Genomic DNA, 24,898 nt, shown 5'->3' on the forward strand with positions numbered 1-24,898 from the left:
CGATGCATGTGGCATGGATGCATGGAGATGTGTGTGAAGGCATTGTGTAAGGGTGGGTGGGGGTGGGGCGATTGTGTGATGGCCGTGTACATGTTGTGAGCTGGCCTAAGTGTGTGCCAATGGTGGTGGGATCGGGGAAGCTGGGCCATGTGTGTGACAGGCTGGACTGTTTGTTTAGTGGAATTTTCCTGTATGTATTACCTATGCAGGTCAGCGCCCATCAAAAGAAGGGATTATGGCACGCCATCACCAAGGACGTGCAGACCCTGGGGGTCTATGAAAGATGGTGCACCCACTGTCAGAAACGGTGGGAGGACCTGAGACGCTGGGCACGGAAGACCGCAGAGGCCCACCTGGGATGGCCTCCCAGCAAGGAAGGGGTGCCCGTCCGATCCTGACCCCCCTGATGGCCTACCCTGAGCTGGATGGGTGCTTGAGGGAATCACAGCAGCCACAGGGGGTGAGTACAGTGGGTATCATTACAACTTATGGCTGGTGGGGTGGTATCCAGGTGGTGGTTGTGTGTTAGTGGGTGCCCCTAAGCCCAGGCCAGACATTGCAGTGTGGGTCCTCTGAAGGGTAATGGTTGCATGGTAAATACAGGTAACCTAGCTTGTTAGTATTCACTTCTAGGCAAGGCTGCGTGGGTCCCAGGTGTGATGCAGTTGGCGGTGTGTGCTCCTCATCATGCCTTGGTGACTAGCGATTTCAGTGGTAGTGCAATGCATAGTGCGTAGGACTATTCCCTATGTTTGAGGGTGATGTGTGCACCAACGGTAGTTTTGTTGCAGTCATTGACCCAGCGTGTCTTTTGTCTCTCTCCCCCCTTTCTTGTTTTGTCATCCTTTCCTTGTGTGCTTTAGCATCATCTGGCTGAGGAGCAGGGCGAAGGGAGCACCACGGCAGAGACTGGAGGGGACAACACAGACTCAGATACCTCCTCCGATGGGAGCTCCCTGGTGGTGGCGGACACCTCTGTGACTACCCCAGCTGCAGGTGCATCCGCCATCCCCTGTACTGGCACCGCACTCCCAGTAGCCCCTCAGCGAGTTGCCCATGCCCGCTCACCCAGGAGGGTGGGCATCTCCTTCGCCCCAGGCACCTCAGGCCCTGCCCCAGTGAGCCCTGCTGCCCTGAGTGAGGAGACTATTGACCTCCTGAGACCCAGCGCTGAGGGCAGTCAACCATTGTGAATGCCATCCACGGGCTGGCATCCCGGATGCAGCAATGCAATGCATTCCTGGAGTGATTTCATGGTGGTTTGGCGGCCCAACAGAAATCGATTCAGGCTCTGGCCTCCTCTCTGATGGCAGCCATTGTCCCTGTTTCTACCATCCCCCCTCCAACTTCCACTTCCCAGTCCCAGTGTCCTCAACCCCATCCCATCCTAAGCACACAGTCAGACGAGCATGCACACAAGGCAACACACAAGAGTGGCACAGGCAAACACAAGCACCACACTTCATCCCACAGGCAGTCACACAAACACCATGCTGTTGCAGACACAACAACATCCACAGCCTCCACTCCCTCCCCCTCCTCCTCCTCCTCCTCCACCTACTTCCCAGTCACATCCACACTCACACCTGCATGCACTACATCTACATCCACTATCAGCATCACTACACCAAGCAGAACACACACCTCACTGACAGACACCTCCATAACAGCCATGCATGCGTCCCCTGTGTTCTCTCCCACCGTGTCTGTCCCCCCTCCTAAAGGACACAAACGCAAGCACTCCGACACCCAACAGACATCCATCTCACATCAGCATACAGCCCATGCATCTGCACCCAAATCCAGCAGACATACACCTCCAACAACTGCTCCCTCATACTCCACTCCCATTACTCCTCCCTCCTCCCACCCCAATGTCCCTAAAAAGCTTTTCCTTTACCAAATTGACCTCTTCCCTACCTCTCCCCCATCCTGCACGTATGGGCAGGGTACCAAGGACACATCCCAGCACCTCAGCCAAACAGTCCACGGGGACAGTGGTAGCACCACCTACTCGTGGTGGTAAGGATACCAGACCTACGACACTGGAGGGGAAGGTGCAAGCACCACCATGGATGAAAAGGAAGAGTCCTGCACTAGCTGTGAGGAAGGGGAAGGGGCCTGCATCAGCTGTGAGGAAGGGGAAGAAGCCTGCACCGGCTGTGAAGAAGGGGAAGGAGCCTGCACCAGCTTTGAAGAAGGGGAAGGAGTCTGCACCAGCTGTGAAGAAGGGGAAGGAGCCTGCATCCCCAGGCAGAGAGGGGAAGAGCCCATCCACCCCTGCCAGGAAGGGTGAGGGATCCCCGACCCATGAACAGGAGGAGACGAGGCACTCTACGCCAGTGGAAGCTGTCAAGCTAACACCGCCACCACCACCGGCTGTCACGGGCCCCCACCACCAGCTGTGGATGTGCAGCCATCAGTGAGTGCATGGGCTGCCCAGAAGCCTCCTCCAACCACCACCATAATACAGCCATCAGTGAGTGCAGGGGCTGCCCAGGAGCCTCCTCCAACCACCACCACAATACAGCCATCACCGCCGGCGGACGCCATGTAGTCCACCCTCCAGGGGCTACAGTGCGGCATGCCCCCTCCAGAGCCAGTGGACAAGCCACTCACTTGAGAGACTGTGGCCTTGCACTCCCCAGGACAAAGCAATGGGCATGTTGTCCCCTCCAGAACCAGTGGGCTTGTTCCCGCATCTAGCTGAGGTGCCCCCCCCACCCTGAGGTGCCCGCCTATTTGCAGACTGATGCCCCTGCAGTGTACTATTTGGATGCAGTCAGGATTCGAGTTGGGCCTTAGACTGTGCCCTGTGGCCATGTGGGCTCTTTGAACATTGGACTGGGCAGTGTTATTGCTAAAGGGTACATCTCCATAAGTGTTTACAATGCCTAACATGTAGTTAATGTGGATGAATTGGTAGATGGGCCTGCACTACTCAACCCAAATAGACCAAGAAAATACCTAGTCTATGCAACATAACTCAAAGTACTTGGTTGGGGTGCATACGCAGACAAATCAATATTCACACAAGAGTATTTGTCAAAAATATTTGTCTAAAACATTTTTCAAATGTATTATTACGAACAGAAAAATAGAAATTTGATGTACATACATTACATAACAATCACACATTAGAGTTCTTCCACCAGATCTGATCCTAATTATCATAATCTAAGAACATAGCTCTTTTTGCATGATCACCTCCATATTTCTATGTGATGCTGTTGGTTTTAAGATTCTGTACATTGAGACCCAGAGAACCAAGTAGGCTCCAGGACATTTGCCTTGACCATTAACACCTTGCTGAATTGGTTAAAAGCACTGACTGGCACATTTAACTAACCTATACCAGTGTACCCAGGGTCTGTAAGTTACATTTCACTACTGGATTGCAGCACCTATGGTGCCAACACTTACGTGACAATATAAAGCATGTCTTCAGGGCCGCCCTGCAGCCTGACTGTGTAGTTTTTAACCAAAACTCGAATTGGCAAAATAAACCTTTTGCCAGGCCGAAACCTTATTTTTTAATGCTTATATTATATTAATGCCTAAATGTTCATAGGACAGGGTGCATGTTGTTTAAAAAGGTTGGACACATGCACTTGTGTTTTACACTCTTGACAGTGAAGAATCTCCAACGTCATTTTTCATAGTGGTAATGCCAGCTCTCCCATAGTAAAGCACTGCCTTACATTATAACACGCTATAACGGATAACTTCAACTTGGGAGCTGCTAGGACAATGATTCAAGGACTCAAATTACACTTCAAAAGGAGCCTAACTTGTACAAACAGATGTACAGCCCACCTTCATTGTCCTCCTAGCCAGCCAGGCATCAATCTCAGTGGGAGAGGGGCTGCCCCAAGAACCGTTTTTGAGTGACCATAAGGGAGGTTTTGCCCATTATCATAGCCACTACTCTGGGTGGGCACAGGGAGTTCTGAAAAAGGAAGAAGGGTCTGCAAATGTAAATTTTAGGTAGTGAAGGGCACAGTGGGATAGTTTACAGTAAAACACACAGGAAATGCTGCAAAAGTGGGTAGGGGCTCCCCTGGGAGCTTTTACCCTATTGGTTAGGAAGTGGTAAGAGTTCCCCCCACAAAGATGCTGACACTAGGCATACATGTGGTATCCTCAGTCCGCCCTTCAGAACAAACCTGGGCCTGTGGAAGACAGAAGAAGGACTGCACCTGTTGGACCCATTGGAAGAGATCCCAGGGGCTGAACTTGCTCCGATTTATGCCCAAGACTAAGAAGTGGCCTCCAAGGGTCAGTTGGTTGACCTTTTAAGCCACAGGGACAAAAAAGCTGCAAGCAGCCCACCTTCCTGAAGAGGCCACCTAACCAGTTCCAACTGGATCTGCCCTGGACTCTTCTTGTGGTTTCCCCTGGAGTGAGTCCTGACCCCCTTGGATAAGTGTCAGAGTGTACTTCTCTTGCCTAATCCTAAAAGCTGGGACTTAGAAACTTTGTCAAGGACTTTTTCCTAGAGAGCTGACAGGAGACTGGGACCAACCTGCCAAGGCAATCCGATGAAGGCGCATTGCTGCTGGGCGAAATATTCAGGTTGCTCCCTTTCAGAGCTTTTCTGCAGCTGCAAATTTGTTTTATCTAGGTGTTGCAGAGACGGTATTTGGTCTTGTGGACCCCCGTTTGGCTGCAGTTTCCAGCCTTGGTCGCCTGAATGAATGTAAGCTCCAAAAATGTGACTAAGTCCAAACGTAAAGCTCTTCTCTGGGCAAGGGTGCCAAAGGTATTTGGCCAGCAAGGGACCTTCCTTGGCTGTGAATTTATCCTACTTTGAGCTTTCCTGACAAAAGTCAACAGCTTTACCAGGACTTCATCCAATGTCTATTCGGCCTCGTGGAACCCATCTCTGCCACGGACTGCTACACTGGCACGCAGAGGATTTTTGACTTCCATTTTAGAGACCAAGGGCCTGATTATGACCTTTACTGAGGGGATTACTCCATCCCAAATGTGACGGATATCCTGCCCGCCGTATTACAAGTTCCATTATAACCTATGGAACTTGTAACACAGCAGACAGGATATCTGTCACATTTGGGACAGAGTAATCACCTCCACCAAGGTCGTAATCAGGTCACACCTGGTCCCTGTATCTGACCTGTGCTCTATCCTGGTCAGCCTTAACTTTTGACTTTTACCCAGTCCTGTGCGACGGTTGCTTGCAAAACTTAATTTAAACTTTCAAAATGCATATTTCCGGTTTCCCTTATTGAATTTTTCTCTTTTCGGTCTCATTTTGTTCATTAAAATAGTTTCTGTTTTTATAAACTGTAGTGGAATTTGTACTGTGGTGTATTTTCTGCTTTCAACTTTTTTGGTATTGATAAATGCTTTACACCAGAGGTTCCCAACTTGCGGTCCGGGGACCCCTGGGGGTCCGCAAGGCCTCCTCAGGGGGTCCACGACTGCTTAGAAAATTAAATAATATGAACAGGATAGGTCCTCAGCTTTCAGTAATGAATCAGTGGGGGGGTCACCTGATTCCAATAATGATTCAGTGGGGATCCCCGGGTTCCAGTAATGATAAAGTGGGGGTCCACAGAAGTCAAAAGTTTGGGAACCACTGCTTTAAACAATCTCCTAAATTAAGCATGTCTGCTCTATGCTACAGCTACCAAGGGTTAAGCTCAGGTGTTTAAATTATTGAAGCCTAAATGGACTTGCTACGGAATTGTAACAGTATTACTTTGTGAGGACTCACATCCCCTCCAACTGATAATCCACATTCTACACATAAGAGTTTTTAGCTGTCTAAGTTTCACTTCTATACAGATCAATATCTTATAAACGTCCAATGATTTCAATATCTTTTTGTCACATGCACTTGTGTTTTACACACAAAGAAACTTTCCTTTACTGAACTAAGGCCCTCATTCCGACCCTGGCGGTTTCAAACCGCCAGGGTGGAGGACCGCGGGAGCACCGCCGACAGGCCGGCGGTGCTCCAATGGGCATTCCGACCGCGGCGGTAAAGCCGCGGTCGGACCGGCAACACTGGCGGTCTCCCGCCAGTGTACCGCCGCCCATAGGAATCCTCCAAGGCGGCGCAGCTAGCTGCGCCGCCGAGGGGATTCCGACCCCCCCTACCGCCATCCAGTTCCCGGCGGTTCTCCCGCCGGGAACCGGATGGCGGTAGGGGGGGTCGCGGGGCCCCTGGGGGCCCATGCAGTGCCCATGCCACTGGCATGGGCACTGCAGGGGCCCCCGTAAGAGGGCCCCTAAATGTATTTCACTGTCTGCTTTGCAGACAGTGAAATACGCGACGGGTGCAACTGCACCCGTCGCACAGCTTCCACTCCGCCGGCTCGATTCCGAGCCGGCTTCATCGTGGAAGCCTCTTTCCCGCTGGGCTGGCGGGCGGCCTGAAGGCGGCCGCCCGCCAGCCCAGCGGGAAAGTCAGAATCACCGCCGCGGTCTTTCGACCGCGGAACGGTATTCTGGCGGCCCCCGACAGGCCGGCGGCGACCGCCGCCGGCCAATGTCGGAATGAGGGCCTAAATCTGCACTAATAGGACGTTTTTAAAAGTGAGAGTCTTTAACATGCCAATGCTTGTTTCAACTGATGCTCTCAATTCCCTTTAACATTAATATTGAGAAAGGAACACAACAGTTACAATGAAAGAGAAATTATCATGGAGTAGAGTGGATGCAGAGATTAGCATGCAAGTGCCTGCTTCTTTGCAGTGATCCTAGATGACATCTCTGTCTCCTCTACCAATGGAGAGAATCAAAGTGAATGATATTTAGCTTAGTTATGCAGGTTTGGTGACAGCAACAGATGTCAGTCAATACAAACAATCTCCAATCTTCACATCGGTGCTCGGTTTTGACTACCTTGGGTCATTTAGCAATTAATAATGAAGACCTATGAAAAATGATTTATATTTTTTTTTCATGAAATCTTCCTCTGCAGTGACTAGCTACTTATACCTCATTTTCAGCGCTGCCTCTGCCCCAGACAGTCAAAGGCTGATAGTAGGACTTCATTGGCAGCATTGCTTCTTGAATACCCGTGGAATGAGCGACCTCTATTGTCAGCCACCCTTATCCCGCACATTTCGCCCATGAAAGGAGCAGGTTACACTGACTTGAAGGAGGAAAACGCATTTGGCATTAAAAACCTCATTAACCTTAGCTAACTGGAGGCAGATGTGAAGAAGATTCTGGCTAGAGAAAAAAACAGAAAAAACAAGCCTGGAATAACAGGACGTGAGAGCTGAAAATGAGTGCAGCAAGGACTGACATGAACTGGCAAAGATAATTCCCTCCCACTGTGTTGTAACACAGTGATCAGGTCTTCACAGCTTCCTTAAATATCTAATGAAACAGGAAATGACCTAGAAAAACAGGAAGTAGTAACTTACAGTGATGGATTGATAAAGTCTTACAAAGGAAATACTGATGGGCATCTTTGACTGGGCACGATAGGAGAAGTAATGCGGCCAGAGCTTGAACGAACGTCTTGTGGGGGCCAAGATCCTCCAACAATGAGGAGGGCTGATGAGCACCCAGCCCAGACAGTACTTACATCAAGATGTAGCAGTGCAAGTCAAATCACCACTTTGCTAGCCACTATGGGACCCCCGAGACCAGCTTCTAATGTGGACCAGCAGGAGGAAGCCGGGACGAAGCGGCATTAAAAGAAGAACGAACACTGGACATGAGAAAAGACTGCATAGCCTCAGCTGGCACCTCCTGGTCGTTACACATACCCATTGGTTCCGTCAACAAACTGTATACAACAACAATTACACATATTGGGCTAATAGCAGTATTCACAGCCCTGGAAAATGGCATAGGCTTCAACAGAGAAAGAGTGGACATAAACAATGCTCCTTTATTGTATGTTTAGAGAACACACAAAAACCTGATTTTGAAAAATAATTTATCCACTACTTTAAGTAGGTTAAGCAAAAACCTATTCAAAGTGTTTAGCATTTGCGGAAAGATAGGAATTCATCAACCATGATCTCTCAATACACCTCGAAAAGACAAGATGTGGCCACGGGCCTCATTTGTGGATTGGGGCTTCTGCCGTGCATAGTTCACGATTCCATTGCTTCAGTTAAAGTCGGGGAAGCACTGCGTTTACACCAACTGAGCTTCTTCCGGTTCTTCCAGTGTAAACCTCTGACGTAGAAGCCCGTTCAGAAACATGCCACCAGATGGGTCACAGTGGTCCCGCCTAATGAGGAATGGGTGAGCAGGAATGGAGGGCTGCAGCTGCTGCTCATGCAGTCACGCTTGGTTCTTCTCGACGCCCCTACAGGAGGGAGCTCAGTTAGCGTTTGCAGGGGTTCCCCACCATTGGAAGGAAGACACATCGACATAGGTAGCTAGAAGTGGCAGCTTAATTTTGGATGACATACAGGCACAGCAGGGATCTTTGCCTAGCATTAACCTAAGACAACAATCTAGAATCCAAACAGCATCCTTCGAGATACACTAAGGAACAATAATAATGCTGGGGGAAATGGGGAACTATACTGAAGCCCACAGAAATATCACATTCACCACATGTGCATTGGAACCAGAACCCGCATATAACATCCTAGCATACAAAGCCCTTGGCTCTCCACATCTTAATAAGGACAACAGTGGCCTTGGGCCAGTGTACTATTATCACCATTCAAAATGAATTACACTGGCACTCGCTAGTGAACAGTGGAGACCCATGAGCAGGCTCCCATCTTCAGGGTTACAGAGCTGCACGCAGAAAGTGAGTAAACTGTATTGGAATCTGATACTTAGACGGGTGGTTTAAGAAGTATGCATAGTATTGGAATTATTTTAAAATAAGTGTCTTGTCTGCAAGATATCTTTTCACACACTCATGATTTGGAACACCTTGCAGGAATACCAGCACATTGCTCAAACATGCCACCTCTACCCTTGGCATATTCATTATACTGTAACAGCACACTATGATACCAGCTCTTTGTACAGGCAAACATATGCTACTCTCAACCTATTTGTCTCCTAATCAGATGCGGCCTGATGCTGGTCCTCACCACCAACCTTTCTGTGTGGATGGCCACAATCACTGATGAGTCCAGCCACTTGACCAGAGAAATGATGGAGGCCTTGAACTACACAAAGGAAGAAGACTGCCTCGAAGACAGCATGGAAGGTAACTAAGCCCTGTCCTATTATATGACAGGTCTGCTTCTAGGGCCAGGCCATCGCTCATTTTACACACAGGCACAGGAAAGAGCCACACGAAACTCCACAATAAAGACAAGCATCAATGTAGGGCAGGACATTCTCTTTCATCAAGATGCGGTAGCGGGGGGAAATTAATATATCCCAAAATGATTATCACAGGAGTCATATCGGCTCCCATATTATAGATGTGAGTCACACGAGACACGAACAAATCAACGTGCATTACAGGGGGCAGGGATTTTCCCAGAATAAGACTGCAGTGCCCATGAACAATTCCCATAATATAGATGTGAGCTGCTACGCTATCAGCCTCCATGATGCAGAAATGGATTGCAGGGTCCAGGAAACGCAGTGGTGGCCCCTGCTTAGTTAGAAAAAGATAGAGGGACAGTGGGTAATTAATCATCCCAAACTCTATGTAATTGAGAACGTAAATTAAGAAATGACGGGAAAGGAATAAGGTGTAAGGACACGGATGACTGTTATGCATCTTTGGAAATATCCTTAGTAAATGTGATGTTCATATGTAGAGAAATAAAACAGCTTATGCTTATGACCTCACATATTACATCACTCATGACATGGCCAGTGACATCACAGATGACATCTTAAATAACATCACTGATGACATCATCCAGTTAGTGTGTTTTATAAAACTTTCTGAGATTTAAAGATATTTACTAAGCTATTGCATAAGTTAGATTACTATTATTTTTCTACTACTCTCTAATAGTGACACTATTTGCAAAATATGTCATCTGATCTACAATCCCGTTTTTAATGCTGGCGTATTATTTATCAGTGAACTAGGCTCTACACTGACACATGATGTATATATATGGTAGTGCTTTGCAACAGTTTAAGCTGTACATTGACACTTCACTCCACAGTGATAGCAGAGTATAGTTCTGTTTCATGACATACTGACCAGTTTCCATAGACCTCTCTCCTTTGTGATGAATAACTGTAGTAGAAAATTGCAATACATTAATCTGTCACTAAGACATTTCTCTAGGGTGATAGCTCAGTGTAGTAGACATTTACAACAGACTGACCTCTTTGCTCACACCTTTCTCTAGGATGAAGAGTCATTTTACTAGTGGTTTGTGACACAGTGACCTATCCACTAAGACCTCTCTACTGGTTGTATTTTGCAGTGGTTTGTTTAAATATGACATTTGCACTAAAACATCTTTCCAGGTTCGTGAATGGTGTAGTCGCAGTTTACAATAGACTTGCCTATATGGTTAGACGTTTGGTCGTTAGTGTTTAAAGTAATGGTTTTGAAGAATCAGGACTATCCTCTGAAAACTGTTTCCAATGGCAAAGGACAAATCATCTGTTTCCATGATATGTGTCAATTGTTAAAGTGGATGACAAAGAATAGGTATGGTAGTAAAGATTCTGTTTAACTTAGAGAAGGCTAAGTCCTGATCTTTTCCCCAATGAAATAGAATCCCTTTCTTCATGAGTTCAACAATGGGCTAAGTTATAGGGAGTAATGAAATACACAATTTAGACAAAGTGATGGAAAAAGAATTATCCTTAAAAGTCTTTGTTCTAAATTTAGGAATGTGTAGGAGCAAGTTATTTTCTGAGCGGAGAACCCTGAAGGCCTTGTACTGAAGGAATTAATCAGCCAGGAATTGTGGTTTATTTATATAGATTGTCTTACGAACTATGGTTAAATATTTGAAGGCAATACTTTCATGTTTCAATAGCTAGTCTATCTTTTTCATGAGGAATGGAGGTTCCAGGGATCAAGTTAACTGCACAGTGAAGTTCCCAGTGTGGTGGAAGTGTGTTATCTCCCTTTTTGCTGAACACATCAGCAAAGACTGCAAATATGGAGGGAAGACATTTGGAATGTTCTTTCTCCTTCTTCATCAGCTTTACAAGTGTTTTCTGGCGGACAAAGCATTGGAGCTCCTGCACTGATGATTCCACAGGTCTTGAAAGGCTGTTATGTAGTTAATATTGGGTACGTATTGAGATACTAAGAATATTCCAATCAATGACTGAGCGATGGCACATTACCCAAAGGATGAAGGTGAATCAATTTGATTAAATTGTAAAACTTCAATGTGACCACAGAGGGTGCTCATCACTCAAGGCCTAGGGCCTGACCGCCAAAGCGGTATACGATGTATACCGGAAGAACTGCCACCCACCAAGCCAAAGTGCTTGTTGGTCCGTACTCCAGCGCCATCAACCGCCAAGCCGATTACAAACTCACACTCCACATGGTGGTCCCCTTGCTGCAGATAGCCAACATCGGTCGACCAACCCTGTACGCATTCAGCAAAACAAAAGACAAGTGCCATTGGATGAATTAAAAAAAACACAGCTAACAATTAGGGGCCCAGTGGACATAACAAATCACATTATAAAATACACCCCTTCCAAGACCATGATCCTTTGCACCTCTACTGCAACCAAGATTTGATTTTGTTCAGAGAGATAAGGCACCCCTTTTTTTTACTATCCCTAAAACCCCTTTCACACACTTTTCTCCATTTACTCCCCACATCACTTTACTTTTGTAAGTAACTCCCTGTCACCCACTTTAATTCTCCACCATTTCATGTCTCAAAAATCCCCATTGAGAGGATGAGTTGAAAGTCATAGTGGATGAAATCATAGGAGTAGAGCCACAAAAGTTGGGAGCCCAAAGTCGAGCACACTCCTCAGTAGGAAAATGGTACTGTAACAAAGGATCGTCGACAGTGTGAATCCTGTAGGCGCCACCATGCACGCAAAAGAGGACATTAGGAAGAGGTGGAATGACCTGAGGGGGAAGGTGCATTCCCTGGCCTCCAGGCAACAGATTGAGGTCAACAAGATTGGTGGTGGCCCTCTCAGTGCCCCATTACAACTCTGTCCCTGGGAGGAGAAGGTCTTGGCCATCTGCATCCCGAGGGCTTGACAGGACTACCTGGGGGAGTGGTGTCTGGTAAGTTACAATACCAAAACTGTCATGCATGCTCACAGCTCAGCTTCAGCCACTGTGACATTCATTGAAATGAACAACATTCCATACCCAGAGTATCTGACATGTAAGACTGTCAATGTGTATTGTTGGGCCTAACATCACAGCTATCAAGGTCCATCGCATGCCATAAGTTGGAATGGTGCCTGTAAGTATTTCAATATCAAAAATTCATCCCAGGACTCATGGTATGTCTCAACATGTAAATGTATGCTCCAACCTAAATGCAATCTGGGAACAGATATGTAATACTCAACATTTGTCTAGTGTGTGAAGTAGAGGGAGTAACCCAACTGTAACTACCAGGAGGCCCTGTTTCTGTAACTCCAAACACAAGCCCAGTGTTCACTTCACCAAATACATCTGTTTGTGAACTCTCAAATGAAGTTTACTCACCTGGGAGTATACCATTTGTCAACTGTTGGGAAAAAGAGGGAGTGATCTGATCCAAAGCCCAATAGGTCCTGTTTCTGAAACTCCAAACACCAGCCCAGTGTTCACTTGCCCAAATACACCTGTCAGTGAACTCTCAAATGAAGTTTCCTCATTCAGGAGTATACTATTTTTCAAGTGTTGGGAAGTAAAGGGAGTGACCTGACTGCAAGCCCAATAGGCGCTGTTTCCTTAACTCCAACTACCACCCCAATGATCACTTGCCCAAATACGCCTGTATATTATCTCTCAAATGAATTGTACTCACCTGAGAGTAAGCAAAATACAGTTCATGCTCAACTCAGAGATGTGTCTGTCTACCTAGCTCCATTTTTACCTGGTATCCTACGATTAAACCATTGAGGACAGGAATGAGACCTTACCAAGTGTGTACACCAAGTATTACTAAGGCCATAAGCTGCATCAGCAGATGGTAGCAGCAGCAAACACATTGGCACAGCACTGCACACATGATGATTGCAGATACAGATACAACAGTTGTGTGTTTGCATGGATCACACTTAACTAGACCTCTGAATAGTCAAATGCACATGTTGCATCTCCACTGTGTTGGCTTCACTATTGGTAAGATGTAATTTCCATTCCCTCATTCAAAGTGCAGCTGATCAGCACATCTGATGAGCTGTTTGAGTCTAATAGTTTAAGCAAGCTTCACTCATGTCATGACACAATAGGCTAACCTATCACATGAGAATGCCCCATGTCTCTACTTACTGTAACACAAAACCTTTGGAGGTAGCTGTCACACTTCAACCAATAACAATGTACTCTCTTACTCAACAGATTGTTCTGGCACAGCCCTTGAGCAGACCTCTTCTACCGACAAAATTCACACTCCACCCCCAGATATAGCCCCCAGTGATGACAACATTTCTGGACCTGTGGACTTGGATGACGGTCCTGGCACATCTGGGTAACCTGGTCAGACGGCAACAGTAAGTCTCACTGTGCCCTCAATGACACCTCCCAGCCCCGCTGCATCAACATCACAGGCTGCAACGTCCCCCTCAACCTGTGTACCTAGCACAGTTTCAACAATCTTGTGTCCCCAGTCCTGGATCCTGAGGTGCAACCCAACACTCCTGACACTGGGGGTCCAGGACCCAGTTGGAGAGGGCACCTTGTGCAAAGGGCACAGGCTTGTGGGGTGCGTGGGAGGGATGCTGTGGACCAGGGGAGTGAGGCCACTGGGGTTGCTGTCGACCAGGATACCATCAGTCACATCTTGGGGGTCTAGTAGGAGTCCCAAGACGTGATAGGCCAGGTTTTAACTGAACTCCGGGAAATGAAGCAGCAGCAGAGCGACATGATCCAAACATTGACTGACCACATTTCCAACATGGGCATGCCCACAGTGGTGCTGAGGGACATCCACACAACCCTAAGGAGTGCTTTTCCACCACCATCCACCCCTTCCTGCGGGCCAACTAACTCAAACCCAAGTACATCTGCCGCAGTCACAGGAAGGGACAGTCTGCCAGAAGTCCAACCACCCTCAGATATCCCTGCCTCTGCAGCTGCTGACCCCTCCCCGCACACACACACACAAGCGGGGACATCCATGAAAGAATCCAGAAGGTGTGGATGGCAAGACACTCACCACTGCCAGCAAGAAACCTCTTCCTTAATATCCTCCTTTGTGTGTCACACATACACTCTGTGGACTGATCCTGAACCACATTCCAGTTCCAATGAGAGGAGTATTCTGGACTTTGGACTTCCAATGTGGTGGCATCTACTCTAATGATTTCATTCACCATGACTGACCCCTTCACTTTTCATTTTTTTTTCTTTCTGACACAAATGTATTTTCTGTCTTAGCATTGTCATAAATTCACCCATCACAAAATCGTTGTCTGCTGTCTTAAAATTCACATTTAGCTATGTAGATGTGTAAGACCATGTGAAACATACGATGAAGATACAAGTTACTTGTGCAAGCAGGGATATGTTGCATGTACACAGTGTCCATCTCAGGATTACAGCCATTACACACCACAACATACATACAAGTGTCTTGTTCAGAAGATATTGTATTACATTGTTCAGCACATAGGCTGTCAAGATGTCAGAAACACAGACATTCAGACCAAATCATATTGTGTAGGCCACCAAATAAACAGGTACAGACTCCCAGAACGTTGTAGGAATGGACATATCAGACATTGTCCTATTAAATAGGCAAAATTGATATGGTTGGTGTCATCAGCTGGAGCCATATCCCCTAACACCCAAAAGGAAGCCAACCTCATATAATGCAACACCCAGACAGATGGCAGTACAACTGACCCTGATCGTAGGGTCATTACAATCCAGTGCTACTGCATCTGGTGGTATGACACAATCAAATGTCGGTGATGTGCCACACAGACACTTTGGCCTACAATGATGAAATGCATTAACAGCTACAAATAGTTCAGACAAAAAGAGTATTTAGCCATTGTGAAGGGAACTGACATTAATTTCGCCTACAACAACATTTTTACTGACCAAATGATGACATACATGATGCATCATGGCTACCACACAACAACAAACAAGTCCAACTGAGTCTTCTGCACTTCCATCCTATCCCTGTACAAGTTATCTTGACACAGGTCTTCTACACCCAAAGTCTGTGAAATACATTCCCAGGAACAGTCCATGTCCATTTTGTATGTCCCAACAGCACGATATACCTGCCAAAGTCACAACTCTGAAATGCCCAAATAAAGATCTCATGATCAAGGTACCTGAACAAAGAACAAAATAAAGAGAATACTTATGAAACCATACATATGACACAAGTCACATAGTAAACGGTTGGAGAACAAAGTCTATTAGAAAAATCTGACACAAACAAAGCAACATCATCAAAATGTGAATGTGTTAAAAGCTTCCCCCTCAAACGCCCTTTGGCAGATTTTGCCTGAGTATTAGCTTCCTCACTACTTAAAAAAATATACTCCACACACTATCACAACTACAATTTATTGTACAGTCACAGTCATGACATCTTTTTACATACTTACACTCATGGGAAGAAGCTGTCGATGAGATCTTGTCACAAGTCAGCTCCTTCCTCTTCACCACTATTATCTTCATTTGGCATATCAGGAGTCGCACCCGGTGGCACCGCAGGCTCCCCCTCCTCTGGGATGTAATGGATGTTCTTTTGCAGGGCGTTGTTATGGAGCATGAAGCGTTCTACGGTGATCTGACACATCTTCCCGGTTGAGTAGAGGAGGGCTCCCCCAGTCTTGTCCAGACAGCAAAATCTGGCCTTCAGGAGCACAAAAGACCACTCCACTGCCCACCATGTTTTTCCATGGGCCTCATTGAAGCAGACTTCCCCTGGCGTAGTTGGATCTCTCGGTGGTGTCAACAACCAAGAACGGTTTGGATATGCTGAGTCTCCTGTTTTGGAATGAGACGTAAGTGCCACAATGAGTCACTCACTTCATGTTTGCAGCACCTTACATTGCATACACAAAATCAGGACATATGTGACTTACCAACCAGCCGTGGCCTCTCTGGTTGCAGTTGTGACATCAGCTGGGATGTGGTGCTGTTCCACATTACAAAGAAATCACAGGCTGAACCTGGAAACCAGGCACAGAGGTTTGAGATGTAGAGATCTGACAAGCAGAAAACTTACACGTTGATAGAACGGAAGTGCTTCCTGTTCAATAGATTTGTTCAATGGCGTCAGCCTTCACATTGGCTAAATCCTCACATCTGGGGAACATAATATAGCTGCCAATGTGTTTCATCACTGCTGATAGCATGTCTCTTAACACACCATTGAACATGGGTTGGGACATACCACCAGATATGGCCACTGTATATTGGAAGGATCCTGTCACCAGGAAGTGTAATACTGACATGAGTTTAAGAAAGAGTGATATGCATGTTGGATTTGTTTTTTCAGGCATCAGATCTGGATCCAACTGACAACATAAATCCACAATAGTTTGCCTACTCAGACTGAAATTTTTGATGATGTGACGTTCTTCCATTGTTTGAAGGTCTGGCAATGGATGGTACACTGGAGCTTGTCACCTCCTCCATCTCCTGGGGTGCTTATTTGTGAAATTATATGAGTTGGAGCATTAGTCACTGTGTCCACACAAACATGCATGATGAATGGGACCAAAATCATGTGATAAAGCATTACTGATTGGAAAAACATTACTCTCATTACACATCAAAGCTGTCTACTACTTAAGGGTCAAATGGATTTGGGCATTACCAAACTATCTGCTCCTCATGTGATGGACAGAGCACTGCTGTAATATCCCATCTGTGATCAGCAACAAACTACACTGGTAATTGAAGCATCGCAACTGACGGATCCCTGACCATGCCCGTGCCCATCCCAAAAACGTCAGGATGCTAGGACGCCACAATATACCGCAGCAAGCACCTCATGGCAGCTCCATCAAACCTCCATTGTAGCAGGAGGCCGACTTACGGATCTTGCGCTATTGCAGCAGGAGCCTGGTGAAGGCTGCCAGTCAGTGGTGTTGGAGGAGGTGATCCTAACCGCATAGGTCTGCACCAGGGAGTCAAAGCAGTGCATGGCGTGCAGCGGGCAAGCCAGTGCCTCCTGGATATTGCTGGTTGCTGCCCCCTTGTGCCACTGGTTGCTGCCCGCTTCCATAAAAGCCCAACTGGTGTGCTTTTTAAGGATTTAAAAATGTGGTGGCTAGGAAGAAACAGGATTGAAACACAAAATGCTGGGAAGCCATGATGGAGACTGTAGAGACTTAACATTTAAGGACATTTTAGAGGTTGATACAGAGTAGGACAGGACATTCCCAAGCACAATCATCAGGTTATGTGGAGGAGGATGTGTGGGTAAAATGTAGAGGAGACCTATATTAATAGTGCCACTGCCGCTCAGCGCCCAACTAGATTACTTGTCAAGAAGGAAACAAAGGAGAGGTTTTCCAAGTTAACAATCAAGAAAACAGTTGAGAAATTAAAGATTACAAGTGCTGCTGGCCCTGACAATGTAGCAGAGTTAATAATAAAAAACAAATACTGCATGGTGGACCAGTTTGTTGTATATCCTTTTTCAGGAAATACTTTTGACTGAAAGATTTCTGGATAGCTGGAAGGGAGCAATGATTAAGCCCATATACAAAAAAGTGAGCATGCCCTCCCAGGAAACTAGCGGCAAATCAACCTGTTGGATGTAAGTGGCAAGCTCTTCTCATTAATTCTTTTGGGGGTGTTTAAGGAGTGTGTGCAAGTAAATTCAATTTTACTTCAGGAACAGGGTGTTTTTAAAGCGAACCACTCGACTATTGACCGCTGCATTAGCTTGTGGCCTATCTGAAAGAAATCCATAGAGCAAGGCAGAGTATTTTATTTTTGTTTAGTTGATTTCTGTGCCGTATTTGAGTCTGGCGATAGAATATTGTTGTAGGAAACATTAAAGGCTTAAGGGATCCCTCAACACTTGCCCTCAGTTGTGCAGGAACTCCACAGGAAAAATAGGACCCAAGTTGACTGGACAGTGGAGGATCCCTTTCTAAGAGAATTAACATACGAAATGGCATCAGAGAAGGGTGTGTACTGGCACCAACATTGTTCTCTTTGTTTCTGTCTGATCTCCCTAGTGTCCTAAGCGAACCAACAATGTGTAGTCCAAAAATGAATGGTACACACATTAGCTATTTCTTGTATGTGGACGGCTTAGTGATTTTTGATTTTACTGGAAACTGTCTTTAAAAAAAATTACATATATTTGAGGATTACTGCAAGAAGAAAAAAATAAAAATAAATATGGAAAAGGCTAAAGTGCTCTGGATAGGGGAACATGGGAAAAGCATGAGTTAATAAATAAAATTAAAATAGAGAGAGCGTTAATAAATACAAATACTAGGGATATGGTTCTCTCATAACTTAGGTTGGAAGGATCACCTTGTCTCAATACAAGCCAAGGTGCTTTCACCGGTAGGGGGCGACCTTTGACCCTGTCACCAGGCAGGTCGCTCCCCCCATCTGCCACGCAGCCCCCTGTGGGTTGAACCTCCGTTGCCGCTTTTGCCGCCTGACTACTCGCTCTCTTTTTTCTGTACCCCTGCGCTTGGCTTCTGTGCCACTTAGTTTTTTCATTCTGTGCCCCTGTGTTTTGCTTTCTGTACCCCTGTGCTCTGTTGTCCCTCTCCCGACGTCTTTTCCCGCCGTTTTTTTACCCGGGTTTTCCCTCGCCGCTGAGCCCCTGCTGCCCCGCCCCCTTCACTCCCATTGGTCCCCGCGCTCCCACCTCCCAGCTGCTCCTCCCTCCCTCTGCCCTCATATGGAGGCTGCGAAGCGGGCGCGCAGCGGGCGTGCCGCTGGCGCGCCTAAGGCAAGCCCGTCTGCGCCCGTCCGCGCCCATTCGCGCCTGGACCACACCCAGAACCCCTGGAACCCGCACCCCCCGCAACGCCAGACTGCATTACAACGCAAGCAGCCTCCACGCACTCAACACCAGACAAGACCACCCCTGCTACCGGGCCACCCCGAAACGCACCCAGGGGTCTTTCACCTGCCGGAACTGCAGATTCACCAGCATCCAACCCTCCACACCACCAGCCAGAGAACCCAACCACCTCCGCTGCATCCTCCTCAACACCCGCTCCGCTCGCAAGCACGCCATTGAACTTTAGGACCTCCTAGACTCCACCGCCCCCGACATCGCCTTCCTGACGGAGACCTGGCTGAACGCCACCTCAGCACCAAACATCGCCATAGCCATCCCACAGGGCTACAAGATCTCCCGCAGAGACCGCACCAATGGAGTGGGAGGAGGAATCGCCATCATCCACAAAGACTCCATCAAAATCTCAACGAACACCGATGACACCCGCACCACCGCCGAGCACATGCACTTCCAGATCCACACCGACCCCAAAACCACCCTCAGAGGAACTCTCATCTACAGACCTCCCGGACCCCGCCCACAGTTCAGTGACACCATCGCCGACCTCATCAGCACCCACGCCCTCGCTTCCACGGACTACATCCTCCTCGGCGACCTGAACTTCCACCTCGAGAACAACAACGACGCCAACTACACCGCCCTGATCGACAATCTCGCCAACCTCGGACTCAAACAGCTCGTAACGACACCCACTCACGCCGCTGGACACAAGCTCGACCCCATCTTCTCCGCAAGCCCCCACGTCTCCTTCAACCACACCACCGAACCACACTGGACCGACCACAGATGCGTCCACTTCACCTTCAGAAAACCCACCACACACCACCGCACCCAACAGCTACCACGCTGCTGCTGGGGCAAGGTCATCGAGGACCAACTGACTACCGCCCTCGCCCTGAGACCACCCACCGACCCCACGGACCCAGACACCGCCGCGACCAACCTCACACAGTGGATCAACGACTGCACCATCACCCTCGCCCCTCTCAAGACCTCTACAACCAACCACACCAACAAGAAAGCCGCCTGGTTCACCGAGGACCTCCGGATCTCCAAGCACACCTGTCGAAAGCTGGAGAAGAAATGGCTCCACGACCGAACACCAGACAACCACACAGCCCTCAAGAGCGCCACCCGCAGACACCACCAACTCATCAGGACCGCCAAGAAGGCCACCTTCAAGGACACCCTAGACAACAACGCACACAACACCAAAGAGCTCTTCAGCATTGTGAAAGAACTCTCCAACCCCAACTCCATCACCAATGACATCCCGCCATCTCAAGACCTGTGCGACTCCCTGGCCACCTTCTTCCACCGGAAGATCACCGACATCCACGACAGCTTCAACCCCGACCCCCCGCACCCACCGCCGAGTCCACCACCCCTGCGACTACCACTCGCACCAGTTGCCTGACCGTCTGGTCCAGCGTCAGCGACGAAGACACCATCAAAACCATGAACTCCATCCACTCCGGATCCCCATCGGACCCCTGCCCTCACCACGTCTTCAACAAAGCCAGCGCAGCCATCGCGCCCCACCTCCGGAAAACAATCAACTGTTCCTTCGAGACAGCAACCTTCCCAGAAAGCTGGAAGCACGCCGAGATCAACGCCCTTCTGAAGAAGCCCAAGGCGGACCCCAAGGACCTCAAGAACTTCCGGCCCATCTCCCTGCTCCCTTTCCCGGCAAAAGTGACCGAGAAGATTGTCAACAAACAGCTGACACGCTACCTCAAAGTCAACAACATCCTGGACCCTTCCCAATCCGGTTTTCGCAGTAACCACAGCACCGAGACCGCCCTCATCGCCGCCACTGACGACATCCGGACCCTGATGGACAAAGGAGAAACAGCCGCCCTCATCCTCCTGGACCTATCAGCAGCCTTTGACACGGTCTGCCACCGCACCCTATCAGCACGCCTCCATGACACCGGTATCCAAGAGAAGGCCCTGGCCTGGACCACATCCTTCCTCTCCGGCAGAACACAGAGCGTCCGCCTCCCACCCTTCCGCTCCAAAACCACCAAGATCATCTGCGGCGTCCCACAGGGATCCTCCCTCAGCCCGACAATATCTACCTGGCCCCCCTCGCCCACGTCGCACGACAACACAACCTCAACATCATCTCCTACGCCGACGACACCCAGCTGATCATATCCCTCACTGGAGATCCCCACACCGCCAAAGCTAACCTCCACAGAGGAATGAAGGCCGTAGCCGACTGGATGAAGGACAGCAGACTGAAGCTGAACTCAGACAAGACGGAGGTCCTCATTCTCGGACCCACCCCATCAGCCTGGGACGACTCTTGGTGGCCCACGTCACTAGGCACAGCCCCGGAACCCACGGACCACGCACGCAACCTGGGGTCATCCTCGACTCCACTCTCTCCATGACCAGGCAAGTTAACGCCGTCTCCGCATCCTGCTTCAACACCCTCCGTATGCTCTGCAGGATCTTCAAATGGATCCCCCTCGATACGAGAAAAGCCGTTACCCAGGCCCTCATCACCAACAGACTCGACTACGGGAACGCCCTCTACTCAGGAACTACAAACAAGCTCCTGAGACGACTCCAACGCATCCAGAACGCCTCGGCCCGACTCATCCTCGATGTCCCCTGCCGCAGCCACATCATACTCCACCTGAGAGGCCTGCACTGGCTCCCCGTCAACAAAAGGATCACCTTCAAGCTCCTGATCCACGCACACAAAGCACTGCACAACACCGGACCCACCTACCTCAACAACCGACTCAGCTTCCACACCCCCACCCGAAGCCTCCGCTCAACCAACCTCGCCCTCGCCACAGTCCCCCGCATCCGAAAAACCACCGCCGGCGGCAGATCCTTCTCCTACCTCGCCGCCAAGACCTGGAACACTCTCCCCACCATCCTACGACAGACCCAGGACCTGCTGGCCTTCAGAAGACTCCTCAAGACATGGCTCTTCGACCAGTAGACCCCTCCCTCCCCAGCGCCTTGAGACCCTCGCGGGTATGTAGCGTGCTTTACAAATGCAGTGATTGATTGATTGATTGAGGGGGATTAAATAAATTTGGCAACCACTACAGGGGGCCCTCCATCCGACCAGTGCTGATGGCCTATGATATGGCCACAGTTCCAGTATGGTGCTGAGGTGGTCGGTATAGGGGGTAAAAAGAGCTGGGACCTTGAAGGACGGTTTCTAAAAATACTACTCTCTCTCCCATCCTCTTCTATGGTGCAGGCAGTTAGAGTGGAAATGGACCTACCAAGGTGGACAGATTTAGCACATGTGGAGATAATAACATTTTCAACATTAATAGGTAGTGTGGAAACCTCTAAAATCTCCCTGTTATGTAAAAAAGGAGATATTTCAAAGCAAGTATTCCAGGGCCACTGGAGTTAGAGGTAGGATCCAAACATGCTAGGTAATTAAAAACAAATGTTGTAGAGGGTACCGACCAGATCGGAGTAAGTAAGGTGGAGCTGAAAAGAATAACAAGGCAGGTGATCCCTGATGTGCCTGCCAAGCCCACTTGATGGCCCTTCCTGTGGAAAGTTCCTATGGCAGTACTTAGGAAGTCAAGTTGTGGTGCACAGCAGTGCGCATGCATTGATGTATGAGGACTTGCCATTGGCCTTTAATCAACATTTAAGTTACATTAATAGACCCAAGCTGTACTTATTTGTGTACACATTTGTCCTGCCATTACTCTCTAACTTTTTGTTGTTCATGAGTAATTTGTGATGTATGCCCTCAATTGTGTTTATTCACCTTGATCGCAAAAATCCCCCCATCTCAGGATCTCTGTGATAGACTACTCACCTTCTGCCATTGGAAAATCAAAGACATCTATGACAGCTTCGGACCCCAAGACTCTCTGAACTCACCAACAACACCCCTACCAGGATCTACCAAACCCCCACAACTCCTGCACACCTGGATTCCCCCTCATGACAGGCGAGACTCACTCCATCATGAGCAGCATCCACTTTGGAGCCCCTACCAACCCCTGCCCCCACTACATCTTCAACAAGGCTAGCGCCTCGATCGCATCCAAACTCTACAAGACCATCAACTGCTCCCTAGAATCAGCAGCCTTCCCCGAGGACTGGAAGCACGCCAAGATCCTGACCCAACGGATCTCATGATCTACCGCCATATCTTGCTGCTGCCCTTCCCAGCTAAGGTCGCTGAGAAAGCAAACAACATTCAGCTTTGCCAACACATGGAGGACAACAATATCTTAGACATCTCCCAATCAGGATTCAGAACTAACCACTGCACCAAAACTACCCTGATCGCCACCACAGATGACATCTGCTCCCTCCTAGACCAAACAGCAGCCCTCATCCTACTAGATCTTTCAGCAGTCTTCAATACAGTGTCCCACCGCAACCTATGCTCTAGACTCCACACAGCAGGCATATGCTGCAAGGCCCTTCGATGGATACACTCCTTCCTGACAGGCAGAATACAGAAAGTCAGGCTCCCACCACGCCTGTCAGAACCTACAGATATCAGCTGTGGAATACCCCAAGGATCCTCATTGAGCCCCATGCTGTTCAACATCTACATGACCCCACTTGCCCCTATCATCAGGAACTATGGCATTAACATTGTCTCCTACGCTGATGACACCCAGCTGATCATCTCCCTGATTGAAAACCCCTCAACAGCCAAGAAGAATTTCAGAGATGCGGTAGAAGCAGACACCACCTGGATGAAGAAGAGCTACCTGAAGCTGAAATCGGACAAGACAGAGATCCTCATCCTGGAACCTTCCTCCTCAGCCTGGGATGACTCCTGGTGGCCCTCAACACTTGGCAGGCCCTCCACCCCCACAGACCACTCACAAAACCTCAGCGTCATCCTCGACTCAGAGCTCACCATAACCAGACAGGTCAACTCAGTTGCATCCACCTACTTCCACACCCCCTCTGACTCCTATGGAAGATTTTCAGATGGAAACCAACTGACTGCCGCAAAACGATGACACATACCCTAATCCCTCGCAGACTTGACTACAGCAATGCCCTCTATGCCAGAACCTCCAAGAAGAACCTGAGAAAGCTGCAAGAAATTCAGAACGCTGCCGCTAGACCCATCCTGAATCTCCCCCACCGAGAACACATCACAAGACACCTCCACTGGCTCACCGTCGATAAGAGGATCAACTTCAAACTCCTCGTACACACATACAGAGCCCTCCAATAGACCAGACCCAGCTACTTCAACCACCGCATCACCTGGCACTGCCCTTCCGGACCTCTCTGCTCCTCTCAGCAGTCGCTCACCAAAGTACCCCCCATAAAGAAGTCCTTGGCTGGAAGAAGTTCTTTCACGTATCTGGCACCAAAAGGTTGGAAAATCTTACCTTTTCACCACAGACAGTCGCCATTGCTACCTCAATTCAAGAAGGAACTTAAGATCTGGCTCTTCGACTGAACTCTGAGGACCTACCTCTCAGTGCCTTGAGACCCAATGGGTGAGTAGTGTGCTCCAAAAATGTTTGATTGATTGATTGATTGAAGATCCGTATTCTGTGGCTAACAAGATCTGAGTTTGGGAGCAATGCTGGTGTCACCCAGGACAAGAGGAGATGTTCTATGGATGGATATGTGGGTAGTAATCCAATTGGGTTGTCATTGCATTGTGTGTTGTTTTGATATGGTAAGTATCTCATCTTGACTTGGCCAGTGTCCACATCTATTGGGTTACATTTGTCCCCTGATGCCGATTGGACGCTCATATCATGTGTGCAAACTACAGTTGTGTTTGTCCATATTGAAGGTGTTCACTTGTGTTACCATCCTGTACATTTGACTGACCATGTGTCCATTTTCATGTG

The 24,898-nt window shown here is 48.4% G+C and overlaps 1 protein-coding gene across 1 annotated transcript in view; it reads left to right on the forward strand.

Moving 5' to 3' along the window:
• Positions 1-24,898, forward strand: part of LOC138247000 (proton channel OTOP2-like) — a 257,239-nt gene that overhangs the window by 164,585 nt on the left and 67,756 nt on the right. Inside the window, exons 5-7 of the mRNA XM_069201748.1 lie at positions 9,027-9,169; positions 13,430-13,559; positions 23,137-23,856. Of these exons, the coding sequence (XP_069057849.1) occupies positions 9,027-9,169; positions 13,430-13,559; positions 23,137-23,856 (993 nt within the window). The remainder of the gene's footprint in view (positions 1-9,026; positions 9,170-13,429; positions 13,560-23,136; positions 23,857-24,898) is intronic.

The sequence above is a fragment of the Pleurodeles waltl genome, chromosome 7 (genome assembly GCF_031143425.1).
Source record: "Pleurodeles waltl isolate 20211129_DDA chromosome 7, aPleWal1.hap1.20221129, whole genome shotgun sequence".
Lineage (NCBI taxonomy): Eukaryota > Metazoa > Chordata > Amphibia > Caudata > Salamandridae > Pleurodeles > Pleurodeles waltl.